At 46.1% G+C, this 19,357-nt stretch overlaps 1 protein-coding gene across 1 annotated transcript; it reads right to left on the bottom strand.

The window, feature by feature from the left end:
• Positions 1 to 2,437: 2,437 nt before the first annotated feature.
• Positions 2,438 to 7,179, bottom strand: LOC309543845 (uncharacterized protein; the record flags this gene model as incomplete). The annotated part of the gene is made up of 3 exons (XM_082276267.1): positions 7,061 to 7,179; positions 6,872 to 6,973; positions 2,438 to 3,323 (listed from the first exon to the last, which is right to left on the bottom strand). Exons 1-3 carry the CDS (start codon positions 7,123 to 7,125, stop codon positions 2,438 to 2,440), a joined length of 1,053 nt encoding a protein of 350 aa, XP_082132393.1. The 5' UTR covers positions 7,126 to 7,179.
• Positions 7,180 to 19,357: the final 12,178 nt, after the last annotated feature.

Here is a 19,357-nt window from a genome sequence, read left to right as displayed (position 1 = left end):
GAATGCCACAAATCAGTGCCGCAAATTAGTGTCCACCAGTGCCACATATCAGTGCCACAAATCCGTGTCCAAGAATGCCACAAATCAGTGCCGCAAATTAGTGTCCACCAATGCCACATATAAGTGCCACAAATCAGTGTCCAAGAATGCCACAAATCAGTGCCGCAAATTAGTGTCCACCAGTGCCACATATCAGTGCCACAAATCCGTGTCCAAGAATGCCACAAATCAGTGCCGCAAATTAGTGTCCACCAATGCCACATATAAGTGCCACAAATCAGTGTCCAAGAATGCCACAAATCAGTGCCGCAAATTAGTGTCCACCAGTGCCACATATCAGTGCCACAAATCCGTGTCCAAGAATGCCACAAATCAGTGCCGCAAATTAGTGTCCACCAGTGCCACAAGTCAGTGTCCACCAATGCCACATATAAGTGCCACAAATCAGTGTCCAAGAATGCCACAAATCAGTGCCGCAAATTAGTGTCCACCAGTGCCACAAATCAGTGCCGCAAATCAGTGTCCACCAGTGCCACAAATCAGTGCCACAAGTCAGTGTCCACCAATGCCACATATAAGTGCCACAAATCAGTGTCCAACAATGCCACATATCAGTGCCACGTATCAGTGCCACAAATCAGTGTCCACCAGTGCCACAAATCAGTGCCACGTATTATTGCCACGAATAAGTGTCCACCAGTGCCACGTATCAGTGCCACGTATTAGTGCCACGAATAAGTTTCCACCAGTGCCACGTATCAGTGCCACGTATCAGTGCCACGTATTAGTGCCACGAATAAGTTTCCACCAGTGCCACGTATCAGTGCCACGTATTAGTGCCACGAATAAGTTTCCACCAGTGCCACGTATCAGTGCCACGTATTAGTGCCACGAATAAGTGTCCACCAGTGCCACGTATTAATGCCACGAATAAGTGTCCACCAGTGCCACGTATCAGTGCCACGTATCAGTGCCACGAATAAGTTTCCACCAGTGCCACGTATCAGTGCCACGTATCAGTGCCACGTATTAGTGCCACGAATAAGTTTCCACCAGTGCCACGTATCAGTGCCACGTATCAGTGCCACGTATTAGTGCCACGAATAAGTTTCCACCAGTGCCACGTATCAGTGCCACGTATTAATGCCACGAATAAGTGTCCACCAGTGCCACGTATCAGTGCCACGTATCAGTGCCACGAATAAGTTTCCACCAGTGCCACGTATCAGTGCCACGTATTAATGCCACGAATAAGTGTCCACCAGTGCCACGTATCAGTGCCACGTATCAGTGCCACGAATAAGTTTCCACCAGTGCCACATATCAGTGCCATGTATCAGTGCCACGAATAAGTTTCCACCAGTGCCACGTATCAGTGCCACGTATTAATGCCACGAATAAGTGTCCACCAGTGCCACGTATCAGTGCCACGTATCAGTGCCACGAATAAGTTTCCACCAGTGCCACGTATCAGTGCCACGTATCAGTGCCACGAATAAGTTTCCACCAGTGCCACGTATCAGTGCCACGTATCAGTGCCACGGATAAGTTTCCACCAGTGCCACGTATCAGTGCCACGTATCAGTGCCACGAATAAGTGTCCACCAGTGCCACGTATCAGTGCCACGTATCAGTGCCACGGATAAGTTTCCACCAGTGCCACGTATCAGTGCCACGTATTAGTGCCACGAATAAGTTTCCACCAGTGCCACGTATCAGTGCCACGTATCAGTGCCACGGATAAGTTTCCACCAGTGCCACGTATCGGTGCCACGTATCAGTGCCACGAATAAGTGTCCACCAGTGCCACGTATCAGTGCCACGTATTAGTGCCACGAATAAGTGTCCACCAGTGCCACGTATCAGTGCCATGTATTAGTGCCACGAATAAGTGTCCACCAGTGCCACGTATCAGTGCCACGTATCAGTGCCACGAATAAGTGTCCACCAGTGCCACGTATTAATGCCACGAATAAGTGTCCACTAGTGCCACGTATCAGTGCCACAAATCATTGTCCACCAGTGCCACATATCAGTGCCACACATGAGTGCCACAAATAAGTGTCCACCAGTGCCACGTATCAGTGCCACAAATCATTGCCACGTATCAGTGTCCACCAGTGCCACGTATCAGTGCCACCTTTACTTGGGGCGACTTGAGAAGTCGCCCGAAAAGTCAGAGTAGTGTGAATGGAGTAGAGGGTTGTTTTTTTTTTAATAATGCTCTCGCTCTGGCTATACTTTTTTTTCTTACCTTGTAGTTTAATTGCACAAACAAAATCCCTGGTCACATGACACCACAAATAAGCACTTTGTATCATACCATGAATGCACACCAATACAGAATGTTAGATTGCAATAATACCTTTATTTGAAATGATACCTTTAAATTTATTTAATGCACATCAATACAGAGATTGTCACTTATCAATTGTCATTAGCAATTTTCAATGGCTTCCATTTGCCATGGAACCTGTCCTGTGTTCATGAAGAAGTTGTTGAAGGTATCTCGAACATATGCACCAGTTGTGTTCCCACGACTCCCGCTCCATTGTGCCCTCTGCATTGTGTGCATTAAAGCATCTTCGAAGCACACACCATCCCGCTTCCTTACAAAATTATGTAAGATGCACGCTGCCTTGGCTGCGCATATTGCGTTTTCCATGTTGAGATTTATGACGCTGTGTAAAAATCGCCATTTGTTTGATAGCAGGCCAAAAGCACACTCAACCACTCTCCTTGCTCTGGTTAGCCTATAGTTGAACACCCTCTTCTCCACATTGAGGTTTCGGCTTGAGTATGGCCTTAGAAGGTGTTCATGAAGCGCAAACGCTTCATCCCCAACAAACACATAGGGGACAGGTGGACCATTGGTTCCCGGTAGTGGATTGTTATCAGGTAGGTCTAGGTTATTGTTACGTAGCATCTGGCCAAAAGTAGAATGCGCAAAGATGCTGGAGTCCGAACTACTCCCGTAAGAGCCAATATCAATGTAGCGGAAGCAATAATTGGCATCCACGACCGCCAATAGAACAAAAGAGAAATATTTTTTATAATTAAAATATTTTGTACCACTGTTAACTGGTTTAATTACTCGTATATGCTTGCCATCTATAGCTCCTACACAGTTTGGGAAATTGCATCTTTCCCAAAAGACTTTAGAAATAGAGAGCCACTCGTCCTCCTTAGGTTGGGCCATCTCCACATCATGTAAGACATCCCAGATTTTGTCACAAGTGTCCCGTATAATGTAGCTAGCTGTAGATTTCCCAATCATAAATGCAAAGTGTAAACTTGCCAGGGATTGACCAGTTGCTAAGTACCTGTGGAAAAGAAAAAAAAAAACATAATTATTTTCTTTTTTTAACAGTTTTTCAACTTAAACGTAAATGGAAAAGCTTGAAGGACGCTTATGCCCGTTATAAGCGCCAGTTAAGGGAGTTCCGGAGTGGGCAGGCAGCTGAGGAACCGCCGCAATATATTCATGCAAAAGACCTTGACTTTCTGTGGCCTTCACTACAAATGAATAAGTAGGTCATGTTACTTTGAAAGTTACATATAAAGTATGCATGCAGACATTCTAGAGCATGTTTTTTTTTTCCACAGTACCCAGAGTTCCTGGAGCAACACAGCTCCTGAAGAAGAGGACGACAACGAAGTGGAGGAGAGTCAAGAAATACAAATTGAAGAACAACGAGAAATGCAATTTATGGACATGGCAGTACCGGACATGTCATTAACTGAATTAGCATCTCCCTCCCTTGAAATGCCAGTTCCAGATAATACAGAACCCCAAGTAGAAGAAAGACCTTTGACAGAGGTATCAAGAAGCCCTGAAATGCTTCCCCCCCCTGCTGCGACACTACGGCGAGCAACCACAAGGCCACCAAAACGAAGAAATGATAGATTTAACCAAATAGTGGGCATGATGTCGCAATTTGTACAAAGAAGGCAGGAAAACCCTACAATTATGTTTCTAAGAAGTCTGGAGCCATTTGTTGACAAGGTCCCTGAATCAAGGCAGATAGCAATGCGGAAGGCAATGCTGGACTGCATTTCCTCCTTCATCCCCTCTGATGACCCACCCTGCCCATCTTCAGCACCTTCCCAAATTACCTCTGCACCTTCCCAAATTACCTCAGCACCTTCCCAAATTACCTGTCCTCCACGTACTTACCACCATGCACCATCCTCATTCGCACCACCACCACCGCCAACACGACCACCTCCCTACTCCGGTTTTCCCCATTACCCAAACCCCTCTTCTGCTCCATCCCCATACTTTACACAGGGAGCAATGTTTGACAATTTATGCCCAAGCTCCCCTACATTTCATAATTTGTAATTTTTTTGGTATACAGTTTTCGGTTGCAACATTCATGTTTGCTCAGGACACTCTCCTGTGTTCAAGAGTTGTTATTATTTAGCATAGAGTTCTATGCAATTCAGCAGATTAAAAAAATTAAAAAAAAATGTACCACAAGTACAAATGTTGTGTTGGTGTCTCTATTTTATTCATACGGGGTATAGCATGGCTTATTCATAGGGGTAGAGCATGGATGCTCAACTTGTGGCCCTCCATCTGTTGTGGGACTAAAAATCACATAATATCTGCGCATTTGGGAGTCTCATGCTTGTAACTGTCAGCAGCTTGCAATGGTTAATGGGACTTTTAGTTCTGCAAAAGCTGCAGGGCCACAGGATCAGCAATACCTGGGGTAGAGGACAAGGGGGAGGAGGTTGGAGGTCTTTGGAGTGTGGGAGTAAACCCACGCAGGCACAGGGAGAACATACAAACTCCAGGCAGGTAGTGTCGTGGTTGGGATTCCAACCAGTGACACTCTTGCGGGTGCACATGGTGGGTGGAAAGGGAGGTGTTTGTACGTGGCACTGGTGGACACTTATTCGTGGCACTGATTCGTGGCACTGGTGGACACTTATTCGTGGCACTGATTCGTGGCACTGATACGTGGCACTGGTGGACACTTATTCGTGGCACTAATACGTGGCAATGATACGTGGCACTTATACGTGGCACTGGTGGACACTTATTCGTGGCACTAATAGGTGGCAATGATACGTGGCACTTATACGTGGCACTGGTGGACACTTATTTGTGGCACTAATACGTGGCAATGATACGTGGCACTGATACGTGGCACTGGTGGACACTTATTCGTGGCACTTATACGTGGCACTGGTGGACACTTATTCGTGGCACTAATACGTGGCAATGATACGTGGCACTGATACGTGGCACTGGTGGACACTTATTCGTGGCACTTATACGTGGCACTGGTGGACACTTATTCGTGGCACTAATACGTGGCAATGATACGTGGCACTGGTGGACACTTATTCGTGGCACTAATACGTGGCACTGATACGTGGCACTGGTGGACACTTATTCGTGGCACTAATACGTGGCAATGATACGTGGCACTTATACGTGGCACTGGTGGACACTTATTCGTGGCACTTATACGTGGCACTGGTGGACACTTATTCGTGGCACTAATTCGTGGCACTGATTCGTGGCACTGATACGTGGCACTGGTGGACACTTATTCGTGGCACTAATACGTGGCAATGATTCGTGGCACTTATACGTGGCACTGGTGGACACTTATTCGTGGCACTAATAGGTGGCAATGATACGTGGCACTTATACGTGGCACTGGTGGACACTTATTCGTGGCACTAATACGTGGCAATGATACGTGGCACTGATACGTGGCACTGGTGGACACTTATTCGTGGCACTAATAGGTGGCAATGATACGTGGCACTTATACGTGGCACTGGTGGACACTTATTCGTGGCACTAATACGTGGCAATGATACGTGGCACTTATACGTGGCACTGGTGGACACTTATTCGTGGCACTTATACGTGGCACTGGTGGACACTTATTCGTGGCACTAATTCGTGGCACTGATACGTGGCACTGGTGGACACTTATTCGTGGCACTAATACGTGGCAATGATACGTGGCACTTATACGTGGCACTGGTGGACACTTATTCGTGGCACTAATACGTGGCAATGATACGTGGCACTTATACGTGGCACTGGTGGACACTTATTCGTGGCACTTATACGTGGCACTGGTGGACACTTATTCGTGGCACTAATACGTGGCAATGATACGTGGCACTGATACGTGGCACTGGTGGACACTTATTCGTGGCACTAATACGTGGCAATGATACGTGGCACTGATACGTGGCACTGGTGGACACTTATTCGTGGCACTAATACGTGGCAATGATACGTGGCACTGATACGTGGCACTGGTGGACACTTATTCGTGGCACTAATACGTGGCAATGATACGTGGCACTTATACGTGGCACTGGTGGACACTTATTCGTGGCACTTATACGTGGCACTGGTGGACACTTATTCGTGGCACTAATTCGTGGCACTGGTGGACACTTATTCGTGGCACTAATACGTGGCAATGATTCGTGGCACTTATACGTGGCACTGGTGGACACTTATTCGTGGCACTAATAGGTGGCAATGATACGTGGCACTGATACGTGGCACTGGTGGACACTTATTCGTGGCACTAATACGTGGCAATGATACGTGGCACTTATACGTGGCACTGGTGGACACTTATTCGTGGCACTTATACGTGGCACTGGTGGACACTTATTCGTGGCACTTATACGTGGCACTGATACGTGGCACTGGTGGACACTTATTCGTGGCACTAATACGTGGCAATGATACGTGGCACTGATACGTGGCACTGGTGGACACTTATTCGTGGCACTGATACGTGGCACTGATTGTAAGTGGAGTAGGGTGAGGGAGATGGGGTTTGAGAGATGGGGGATGGGGACGTGGGTTGTTGCTTACCGCAGTGTAATGATCAGCCTTTCCACAGGTGGAATACAGTCACGAAAATCAGTGTCTTGTCGCTGAAGATGTGCAGAGAGTAACTCCAGCAACTCATCAAAACTGTACAATATAATATTGATTGTTAGTGGGCAAATAATATATCATTCATAGTACAAGCTTATTGAGGATATTAGGAGATGTACCCACCTTTTTACTGACATCCGTGTGTATTGAAAAAATTTGTCCTCGTGCACACGAAGGTCATCATACATTGCCCAGAACTGGCCACGCTGTCGCCGATTAGCAATCACAGGATGGACCCAGTATTGTCGATTACTCTCTTCCTTCTCTTCCTCCAGCATCAGAAGTGCAAGTGATGCACAAAACAGAAATCCTCTTTCATTGTCGTCCATTTTAAGCAGCAGAGAACTCACACAGACAAAAAAGAAAAAAACAAAATGAAGAAGAGGAGGTCCCTGGGAGGTCCAATGCAGGGGAGGAGGTCCCTGGGAGGTTCCTTTGCAAATTTTGTAAACAAAACACAATGCTTTTCATTGGCCAAGTCACTACACAAAAACGCCTATAAAAAACGCCTATAAAAACGCCTGTAAAACGCTTGTAAACGCTTGCAAAAACGCCTGAAAAAACGCCTGAAAAACGCCAAAACAAGGCTGGAAAAACGATAAACAAACGCCTGAAAAACGCCAACGCCCACATGTGAACCCAGCCTAAGTAATTTTCTAGCAAAAAATATTGATTTTAACTTGTAAACAAGTGTCAGAAATAGACCTGGTCCTTAAGTGGTTAAGATTGAACTAGACAATAATGTCAATACTAAAAGGGCAGCACTTTTTTTTCATAACTAATGGCATCCATACCTGACTGTATTCTGTGATATTAGACATGTATTATTGTATGCACTTATAGGTAATACTTTGGTGCTTTGGTGGGGGGGCTCCCATGGAAGAGGAATAGAGACTAAGATAAGGAGGCAGCCAGCATCACACAGATGTTTTCATATTTCACAGTGCTGGAGCCTTGAGATGCTTAAGGGAGGAGGTGGGTGAAGCCAACACCCACTAGGCATGCGGTGGAAGAGGAAGGTGGCGGCTCCGCTCAGTTTGGACTTGGTACTCTGGAGTAATACTTTTTTGAGGGGCAATTGCCCAGTTGCGCCCCCCCCCCACACCCTGGATCCGGCCCTGGTTCAGCAGGAACCAGCCAAGTGTCGACCCATGTAAGGGCGGGCTGGTTGTACAATAGCCTATTTGAAAAAGTCTGCACGATCAACACTGAAGTGATATCCGGCTGTGGCAAACATCTCCACTTACAGAGTATTCTGTCAGGAATGATTGTACAACTGTATTATGTGTGCATTGTATGTGTAAACGTAACCCGAGCAGTACCTGTAGGATTTTGTATTGTGTTACCTGCTGGCTCATGAATGTGTATTGGAAACCCCTGCTGTCCCTCTGTGGAGACCCCGTGTGGCAAACACAGCCACTGGATATTGTCCTATTGTTTGTCTGGCAGAGTAAGGTATTATGGGATGTTCAGTTTTGTGTGTGGAATGTCTCGAAGAGGGAGGGGTTTTGGCTGAGTGTAATCCCTGTGTTTTTTCAATAAACAAGGCAGTCTAGTGTTGACCTTCAAGCCATGTGTCTGCTGGTTATTATAGCGTTGTTAATATTATACGCTACCAGGATTATTGTATGCTCTGCCTGACTACCAGTGGAGATATCGTGGATCGTACGGCTACTCCGCTACAATTGGTGGCAAGCGACGGGATCTTTATCCACACAGCGAAGCAGCGTTCGGCAGTATTCATGCGAACAAAGAGAAAAGAAACCATTCAGGTGAAACCGGAGTTCGGCAGTACGTAAAACTACACGAAAGGCTGGTGAATGGGAACGGATTATACACGGCTAAAGCGGCAGACATTGAAAGCATTGCTGGAGGCAAGAGGCAAGATAGCCAGCAACAAGAACAAGGCGACACTGATCAAAGAACTCATGGAAGAAGACAGAGCAGCCATGGATGCAAGGCCAGAAACAGACCGGGAATTTGAACTGGAATTTCTCAGCAGGATAGCGTTGTATCCAAGTACCCCATCAATGGAAACCCATGAACGGGTCGCAGCAGACGTACATGAATACATCATGGCCATAAGGGGGCCCCAGCCACAACCTCTCCAAGTACACCCAACTCCACTCAGCATGCCGCAAGGTAAACCCAAAATACCGTACCAGGCATTTAAAAACTTCACGGACACGGAGGGAGAAATAGATGGGTATTTGCAAGACTTCGAGAGGCTGTGCCAGTTACATAACATTGACCCAGAGGATCAGGTACAGATATTGGCTGGGAAATTGTCTGGCCGGGCGGCCGATGCGTATCGGGCAGTCCCTAATGCCGACATCCGGGACTACCAGAAAGTTAAGCAGGCGATTTTGACCAGGTATGCCATCACCTCCGAGGCATACCGACTCCAATTCCGGGATCTTAAAAAGCAGGACCAAGATTCCCACACTGAGTTTGCCCATCGGTTGCACAGGGCGGCCACCGGATGGTTAGATGCAACACAAGCCACTTCACGAGAGGATGTTTTGCAATTATTATTGTTGGAGCAGTTTTTCCGGAGACTACCTCAAGAAATGCAGCTCTGGATAAGGGACCGTAAACCTTGCACCCTTCCAGAGGCTGCTAAATTAGCAGATGAGCACCAAGACACTAGACGGGAACAACGACCACCGCCTAGGGTAGTTGCCCAGCAACCCTATCACCGACCAGCAGTTACCGAACCAGCACGCCCACGTTCAGGAGGAGGTAACAGTCAGTACCCCAGGTACCAACCAGGAGCCCATACCCGGTGCCATCTCTGCAACCAAATGGGGCACATACAGAAAGACTGTCCCCGAAATCGGCCTCGTCAGCCCTGGCCGAATCAGGGCTACGCACCAGCACCTCGAGCCGCTGTACACTGTTACCAAGCAGCCGCTGCATTACAACCCCCCACAGCACTCCAAATGGAGGAACCCCTGGGCACCCTACACGAGGTTAACCCCATCCAAGCAGCATCGGACAATCGACAAAACCGACGGCAAGCTGTTCACCTGGAGGGGAGACAACTAGAAGGGTTACGTGACTCTGGGGCTACCATCACATTGGTCCGGAATCACCTTATTGCATCCAGACAACTTACTGGGGATTCTGTAGCTGTGCGAGTAGCTGGGGGAGCCATTTTCAAAGTTCCCACTGCGAAAGTACACCTGAATTGGGGAGCTGGGTCAGGGAATGTGGAGGTGGGCATGATGCAGGATTTACCCGCAGATGTTATTTTGGGCAACGACCTGGGGGAGCTGACTTCAGCTTTTGTTCCCCAATCTACCATCCACGAAGCTTATTCGGTTGTTACCCAGCAGCAGGCTCGCACCACAGGACCACTACTACCACAGACGGGGCGAAACTCCTCCAAACACCAGACACCCAGATACCCGTCCCGCAGTGGGGTACAGTGCCACAGGTGCAAGCAGTTTGGGCACTATCGACGAGACTGTACCCATAGCAGGAACCAAGCTGCATGGATCCGACCAGGGTCACCCCCTTCAGCACAGACAACGGTCCCCTACTATCCAGCAGAGGTTTCCCCAGTTGTACCCAGGTTCAAACACACAGAGGAGCAATGGGGTACCCTTCATGAAGCTAACCCGGTGCAAGCCGCCACGGAGAACCAACAGCATCATCTACAATCGGTCCAGTTAAATGGAATGCCCGCTCAAGGTCTCCGAGACACGGGAGCCACTCTCACCTTGGTCAAGCGACACCTGGTTCCAGATGCCGCCCGAACCGGAGGCTCAGCAGTGGTACGGATGGCAGGGGGAGCAGTACACCGACTACCCACTGCGAGGGTCCACTTGAATTGGGGTGCCGGGTCAGGTCTGATTGATGTGGGGTTGATACGGGAGCTCCCCACCGACATCTTACTGGGGAACGATCTAGGCCAGTTGCCCTCAGCGATCCTGCCAGTCCAGATCCCCGACCAATATCCTGGAGACCTACTGGCCTTCTGAGGTCCAGACGCTTCAATGTTTGGATTAAGAACAGTATTGAGCCCGGTTGTTGCACTGGAGTTTGGTGGTACAACCTTATGACTTTACTATTCACTACCGCCCCGGAAAACAGAATGGCAATGCTGACGGTTATCTCGACAAACTGAACTGGAAAAATTATCTGTGAGTATTCCCCGGACATCCCCAAGCCGATCCGTTATGGATCAGACTGTGTATGCCGGCTTGGTTCTGGGGGGAGCATTGTGGCAAACATCTCCACTTACAGAGTATTCTGTCAGGAATGATTGTACAACTGTATTATGTGTGCATTGTATGTGTAAACGTAACCCGAGCAGTACCTGTAGGATTTTGTATTGTGTTACCTGCTGGCTCATGAATGTGTATTGGAAACCCCTGCTGTCCCTCTGTGGAGACCCCGTGTGGCAAACACAGCCACTGGATATTGTCCTATTGTTTGTCTGGCAGAGTAAGGTATTATGGGATGTTCAGTTTTGTGTGTGGAATGTCTCGAAGAGGGAGGGGTTTTGGCTGAGTGTAATCCCTGTGTTTTTTCAATAAACAAGGCAGTCTAGTGTTGACCTTCAAGCCATGTGTCTGCTGGTTATTATAGCGTTGTTAATATTATACGCTACCAGGATTATTGTATGCTCTGCCTGACTACCAGTGGAGATATCGTGGATCGTACGGCTACTCCGCTACACCGGCAGTGCTGATCAGTGTATTCTGACAGCAGGGAACTTTCCCCACCATCAGAATACAATACCTCAGCAGGAGTGATTTCCCCATCCACATTAAGTGTGTGGGAAGAGTTGATCGAAACAAATAAAATAAATCGTGTATGGGTTGCTTTATTCTGATTGATCAAATGGTATCTGAATTCAAAGTGCATGCATCTTAATACTACGATCCAGGTTAGAAACACAGAGAAAAAAATGGGAAGACATAACTAAGGTTTAAAAATCAGGTCAACATTTATTTTTTAGCTATATTCAATGACTCCATGTTATAAAGAATGGTAGAGGACAGTCCTTCAAGTCATCAGAAAGGGGCTACATCTTCATGCACATTACAGAACAAAATTGCAAAGCAAGTCGGGAAAATTGATGAAGATGAGATCTTTGCGTTGATTGCAGTTCACCTCAACCTTGCTGACAAGCACTGCTAGTCCAGTTAGGCAGACTCGTTGAAATGAAGGCAGGAGCTAAAAAAGAGGAGAGGTATAGGGTTAGAGACAAAACATTTGTAAAGCAGTCCTTAAAGCATATTTCCACTTTTGGAGCCAAAGTGGAATGTAACATGTACTTTATATATTGTTAGATGCTCCTATTAACATAGCATTATTTCAAACTTTAAAAAACTTACCGTTAGTTCACCGGTAACGGCTTTTCTCTTCAATCCTTCCAGGACGGCCTGCAATTGGGAGATTGTGGCTCCGCCTCACAGGAAACACAACTAATTTGCAGCTGTTTAAAAGGGTCCCACCCATCCTTAGCTCCAGTTCAGTTGTGTTTCCAACCTCACATCGGAACGTTTGTTTTTTTTAACTAACCTGAGGCAAATAGCTGGCCAAGACGGTACCCCTGTAAGTCAAACGCTTCACTAGATAGCGCCTCTAGTACTAGCGTTAAGTTCCAGGCCGGAACAATAGTTCTGTTTATTGGAGATACCCTACTCCGGGCCAACAGAAATCTTTTAAAGGTTCTTGGGCTAACCTTTTGTCTAAAAAAACAGAAAGTGCCGCTATCTGTACTTTAAGGGTGTTCACCGCCACTCCCTTATCTACCCCATCCTGTAAAAAAACCAGGATCCTTGGGGTTGAGGCAGAGGAATCATTCTTCTGACTCTGCCAAGTACAAAAAGTATTCCAGATTCCTAGAAAGGAGGGTCTCAATGACTCAATGAGTATTATCCAAAGAACTGTCACAAATAGAGACACCAGGGTTGCAAATCACATCGTTTTTTGCGACCATACTTTGTGACTCTGCAGAACTCTTGATATTAAATTTTGTAGTGGAAATGCATAGGTTTGCTTGAAAGGCCCAGGTGGTACTGGGGCCTCCAAGCCCAGCATATCCTTCTGTACCATCAGAAGGAAGAACTGTTCTACTTTTTGGCTCTTCTGTGTGACAAACATGTCCACTCCTGTTTGACAATTTTATTGGACCAGGTTTTAGACTATTGTGGGGTTCAGTTCCCATTCTACCTGTTGGGTGAGATGGTAACTGATTCCCAATAGACCTGCTGATTTTAGCCGAGTCCCCATATCGTCCAGAGATGGGACCCACCTTTTGCCTAGTAGGTACTGAGGCCCTACTACCTTGATCCAAATCTTTATAAAGATCCTTGGCTCTGCTATCAGGCAAGGAGGAGAACCTCTGGGCTGCCTGAGAAAAGCTTGATGTTTCCCGCACATTGTAATGTGTAGGTAAGCATTTCTTACATCCAACATTGTCATACAGACATTTTGGTACAGATTTTTTCTGACCATGAACATGTTCACCCTGGAGAACTTTTGTTCTATTTTTAAGGGACAAGTCATAGTTGATTTTTGTACCACTTGGGAGACCAACTCCAATTGGTACCCTTCCCGATGCAGAAAGTAGGGACTGGCAGAGATGTTTTCCCATTGGGAAGCAAAATGGGTTAGTCTGCCCCCTACACTGACTCTGACGTCAGTTAGATTCTTTGGGTTTAGGCCCAGGTTTAAGGAACAACAAATTGTCCCCTTGTTTTCCTTTCCCAGAGCCTTTTTTCCTGGCTTTAAATGGTCTTTGACTCTTGCCTTGGAAGTTTTGAAAGGAATATCTTCCTGATTTATCCTTTCTCTTTGTGGGGAATTTTATCCCTTTTTCTGCGAATCTGGACAAGGTATCATCAAGTCCTGAACCGAAAAGCAATGAACCTTCAAAAGGCAGGGCACAAAGTCTTACTTTAGAGTTTGTATCACCTTCCCAAGCTTTGACCCAAAGCGCCCTTCTAGCAGAATTAACCAATGCTGCTGTTTTAGCAGATGCTGCTAATGACTCCACAGCTGCGTCTGCTAGATAGGACGCAGCTTTACTAATCAGGTTTAAGGAATTTATCAAATCTTGTGATCCTGCCATACTGTGGACACGTTTTAATAGTTCCTTAAGCCAAAAGTCTGTATTCCTGGCCACACAGGTATCAGCTAAGGCTACAGTGGTATTGTATGCATTTGAATCCCAGGCTTTACTTAATGCGGATTCAATCCTGCGATCCATGGGATCTGTAATATGCCCGGCATTTTTAAAGAACAAATCTGTTCCTTTTGATAATTGTGACAGGGGAGCATCAAGTTTAGGGTTTTTTGTAAATACCCTCAAAATCCTGAGGCTCAAAGGGAAACCTTTTCCAGTTTTTTGGTCTGGAAAAGGCATGTGTAGGTACCTTCCATTCCTGATGTATTATGTCCTTTAATGACTGATGAATGGGAATGGTTCTGTACTGGGCTTTCCCCAAGCCTTTGTACACTTTGTCTTTGCAAGAAGACTTTTTTGCTGGAATAGGAATCTCTTCAGTGTCATATACCACTTTGAGAAGATTTTGCATATATTCCAAGGGAAAAAGATTTTTAACTTCTGGATCCTCCTGTTCCCTAACCTGAGTTGAGGGAATGGATAAATTATCTTCCCAGAGGGATGGGGGTCCCATTGACCCCTCAGCATCTTGGGAGGATGCATTGTCTGCTCCTTCCATTGCTGGAACTAGAGGGATGGCTGCTGGAGCCTTAAAGGTTTGAACAGCAGCTGCTATTTCCTCCCTCATAGATTTAAGTAAATCTTTCATAAGGTCCTGCCCTGCCAATTTGTTAATGCAAGTCTGGCATAAGGGCTTTGTATAAGACCTAGATAACCTAACCCCACATTCCCCACATTTTTTAGTTGAGGATAGGGGTCTGGCAGGGGCTTCCTGTGCCGGTGGTGTACCTGTGACAACACATGGAAAAACAAGAAGAGAGGACACCATGAAGCGACATAATCTTCTTGCCTATCACTACGGCAACATACAGGAAAAGCATGGCATGGCATACCTGTCCTAATAGACAGCAGTGGGCCACCATCGGTATCACTTACCCGATCCTGTCGCCACCTGCGTTGCCGCTTTCTCCCCTGTGAGGACTGCGGCTGCTTGTGTCTCTTTTTGGGGCTTTCGCCCTCTCGGAGTCGGAGAGTCAGTCATGGTATCACCGAGTTCGCTCCGATCTGGCGTCTCCTCCACGCTGGGTTTCTTCCGGGAGTCAGCCGCTCCGCCCCTTCCGCCGGAACTTCCTGTCTCCATAGCGAGGCTTGGGGCTCACCGCTCGGCGGGAAATTCGAAATCCTTACCGCCCAACGAAGTGAATGGAGGAGACTTCCTGCAGAGACTAGCAGGACTTCAGGTATGAGGGACCTTCCACGAGGCAAACCGCACTACCTGGTATGTTTGGCGACCTGAAAGCTCCTTTTTCCAAAGGACACAGCTAGGGAGGAACCTGCTATTAGGCCGACCGAAGCCGCCTTACAGGGGTACCGTCTTGGCCAGCTATTTGCCTCAGGTTAGTTAAAAAAAACAAACGTTCCGATGTGAGGTTGGAAACACAACTGAACTGGAGCTAAGGATGGGTGGGACCCTTTTAAACAGCTGCAAATTAGTTGTGTTTCCTGTGAGGCAGAGCCACAATCTCCCAATTGTAGGCCGTCCTGGAAGGATGAAAGGAGAAAAATTGCCTTTTTACATGCATTTTATTTGCTTAAAATAGTTACATGCTCTTGGCTGGAGACAGGCAACCGGGCACTCTGATGGGCTGGAGATAGGTGGTATCAGTGAAAGTAAAAAAATCCCAAAGTTTGGGTTGTCCCCATAAAAGAAATATAGAGGGGAAATATTCCAATGGGGACACTAGTTCTGGTGACCTGGCGGTTCCCAAGGAAATCCCTCAATCTGCAGGGATTTCTTCTAACTTCCTGTTTGGCTATGGGACACGAAGTGAAGGAAAACATCAGCAATGGGACAGATGGTGAAAAAATATCTGACTGAGGATATACCCCCCCCCCCCTTACTCTATACAAAAATAAAGTTTTACTTGTAGTTATACTTTAAGTGGCTTTTTCCAGGAAGGGCACTTCATTTTAATCAGGTAATCTCTATTTGTTTTAACCTTAAACAATAACACAGGGAAACAAATAAAATTCAATTTTAAGTGGGCTCCAGCAAGAATTGGCCCACACCCACCATGTGACCACCCAAGCTCCCCATGCAAGGTCAAACAACCGCAAACAGAGGAGAGAGGAAGGAACTCCAAGAACCTTCACCAATGCAGAGCAACCCCCAAGCTGTAGCGCACTTCAGCAGCAGGCTTCCTTTACCCTGACACCCAGAGAGGAAGGCACAATTTCACACACAAAAAAAAAGCTCAATAGTAAGGATAACCAAAAGGCACCATTGTACCCCGCTTACCTGGGCCTGGCTAGTGCATGAGATGAGGCACCTGCTTACGCTGTAGCAGCCAGCAGTTTCTGCTTTCTCCATGTTGCACAGTGCAGCGGAAAACTGAGAATGTGGAGTGACTAGGACCTGGAGCTCACATGTGGCAAGCCTCCACCACTATAGCGGCTTCCCTGCACTGCAGCAACCACCTTGTAAGTCCTGGGCTGCATGACACCAGCTCACATAACTTCACACAGCTTCGGGCACACAGGCACAGACAACCCGGCTGGCCACTGCTCCCCTGGGCTGGTGGAGGAAAAAAGGCACTGCAACAATCCCATCATCCAACAGGAGGGGGGTGCTGGGATGAACAGAAAATCAGAAACAACCCTGTGTAAGGCCACCACTCTCCCCCCCCCCACCCCCTCCAGTGAGAGCATAGCCCCCACTACAACAATTGCCTGCAGTGCCTCCATAGTGGAGGAAACACCATAACCGAGGGCATGGTGGAAGGGGTAGAACAAAAAGGCTTGCTATAGTGTTTCCTGGGAATTTGAGTGGAGCAACTCTCTCTCCAGGTGCAGTCGTGAAAGATGATTGGGGAAAGTGTAAAGGGTTAATTATACCCGATGCTGGATGAAAACAAAGGAGAGCTAAGTGCAAAATTTGGTTCAATGCTTCCAAGTCCTTACACACACCACTTCCAACCATAGGAGGTCCATGGATGAACTGCAGAAACCTATTAAAGAGCTGAATGGAGGAAAAGACCACATGGACCAGAAGCTTGAATCCAATAGACCCCCAGCTTTTTAAGAGCATTATTTAAGGCAGTGGTGGTCAACTTTCTTGACACAGGGGGTTTCAAGTGCAGACCCACACCACCAAAGGGACGCACATACAATTAAAAGTGAAGTTTACCCTTGAGGGTGGAAAAAAAAAAAAAAAAAATCGTAAAATGCACATATTATTGCAGGAAAAAAAAAGTGTGTACCCTTTCCTTATATCCCATGATCCTCCTAGATTTTCCTCTAAATATAAAAAACAACATAGGTTGCATATTCCAACGACTAAATTGTATGCTTACCAATTTACCAAACTAACCCAAACAGCAAAGTCTTGCCAGAGCCCAACCATGCTGCTCATTCTGATCCGCAAAGAGATTTAGAAAGAGGCTGGGCATAAATCAGCAGGGAAGGGGAATTACTGGCATTGTATACAAACAGTGCTAGAGAGGGCTTGATTACACAACATATCATTTGCATTTCAGATGAATGAAACACGGCTCTAGTAAAGCAGCCAATCACTATATGCATTGCCTATGAACTCTGCTTTGTTGGGACCACAAAGAGCATATGCGCAAGGGGAAATCATTTGCAATGCATTCTACACTGCTCCAGGGTGGGCATATAAATGAGCAACAATTAATGTCATAATAATGGCATAATAAAAGTATGTTAAGCTTTGGGTCCACAAAACTGAGTGGCTAAACCCAAGCAACGAGTTAGAATGAAAGCTCATAACTCAGTTCATCTCCTTCCTTACTCAGCATAAAACATTAAATATTTTTCAGTCCACAAAATTGAGAGGCTAACCCAAGCCATGAGTTACATTGATACCCACCATCCGCCAATGCCGCAGGAAAGGGATTTCATCTTGCTTGGAGTGTTCATGGCTTACCATTTTGCTTGGAGTGTTCATGGCTTCTCACTTTGCTGTTCATTGTTTCCACCTATTAATGGAAAAGATAAAATTTACAACGGCATCATGCCTATGTTTTCAGAGATAATGAAATATGAGATTTGGGTTAAAAACACAAAATGTAAACCATTTCATGAGAAAGACTTTCGCCTTGAACCTAAAATGCTTGCTGCATGGTTATAATAAATCTGGCTTCCCTGCTGTGGCATTGTATTCTGACAGCGAGGAGACTCCCCTGCTGTCAAAATATACAGATCAGCTCTGCAGCCTACTGCACTGATCGAGCGGGAATATACTGACTTCTGTAAACCACATTGGCCACACATGGATCGAAATTCAGCTGGGCCCTGCTGAACCAGCCACATTTTAATCCATGTATGGCCAGCTTAAGGAAGTTACAACTCTTTCTGAATACATGTCACAGTTTAGTTACTTTAAGGCTGGCCATACATGGAACCGTTTAACTGAACAGATTTCCCCATCCACACAATGTGGAAGGAGATGTCCTTCCAATTTTGTTAATGTATTTTAGACTCCTCCACTGTCAGATTACACTGATCATCACTTATTGAAAGGAACAACAAGCTGGCTCGAGAGAAGTCTTACCATTAGATCTACATTTCTGGAATAGGAACAGCCATAGATTAACTGAAAATGCAGCCCAGTCCCTGCTGAACTGCTTGAATTGTGATCCATCTATAGCAAGTTTTAGTTTTTCAAGAGAATCAGCAGTCTCCAGTTGAATAAACCCATGAGGGAAGCCTCCATGTTTTCTTATGTTACTTCTATCAAAACCGCAAGATGCCTTGACACATGAAATTCTAGCCAACCAAAAAAAAACATGTATTGCTTTGTTTGCATTTAAACATTTTCATGCACTGCAAGACAGCATTTTAGTCTCAGATGGTAAAGTTACAGAAGTAATATTGAACAAGCAACTCTTATTTAACCACTTGAATACAAGGGCACTCTCACCCCCTGCCCAGGCCAATTTTCAGCTTTCAGCGCTCTCACACTTTGAATGACAATTACTCAGTCATGCAACGCTGTACCCAAATTTTTTATCCGTTTTAAAACAAATAGCGCTTTCTTTTGGTGGTATCTAATCGCCACTGAGTAATTAATTTTTTTGCGAAAAAAGTGAAATAAGAGCGAAAATGTAGAAAAAAAAAAAACATTTTTATTTAGTTTCCATTATAACATTTTGCAAATAAGTAATTTTTTTTTCTCATAAATTTGAACTGCGACATATCTTTGGTAAAAATAACCCAAAATTACTGGGTATTATTATGTGTGACAGTTAGGGTTC

The sequence above is a fragment of the Pelophylax lessonae genome, assembly GCF_965119305.1.
Source record: "Pelophylax lessonae genome assembly, contig: HAP1_SCAFFOLD_423, whole genome shotgun sequence".
NCBI lineage: Eukaryota > Metazoa > Chordata > Amphibia > Anura > Ranidae > Pelophylax > Pelophylax lessonae.
The sequence above is the reverse complement of the archived record's forward strand: the minus strand, read 5'-3'. Positions and strand labels throughout refer to the sequence as shown.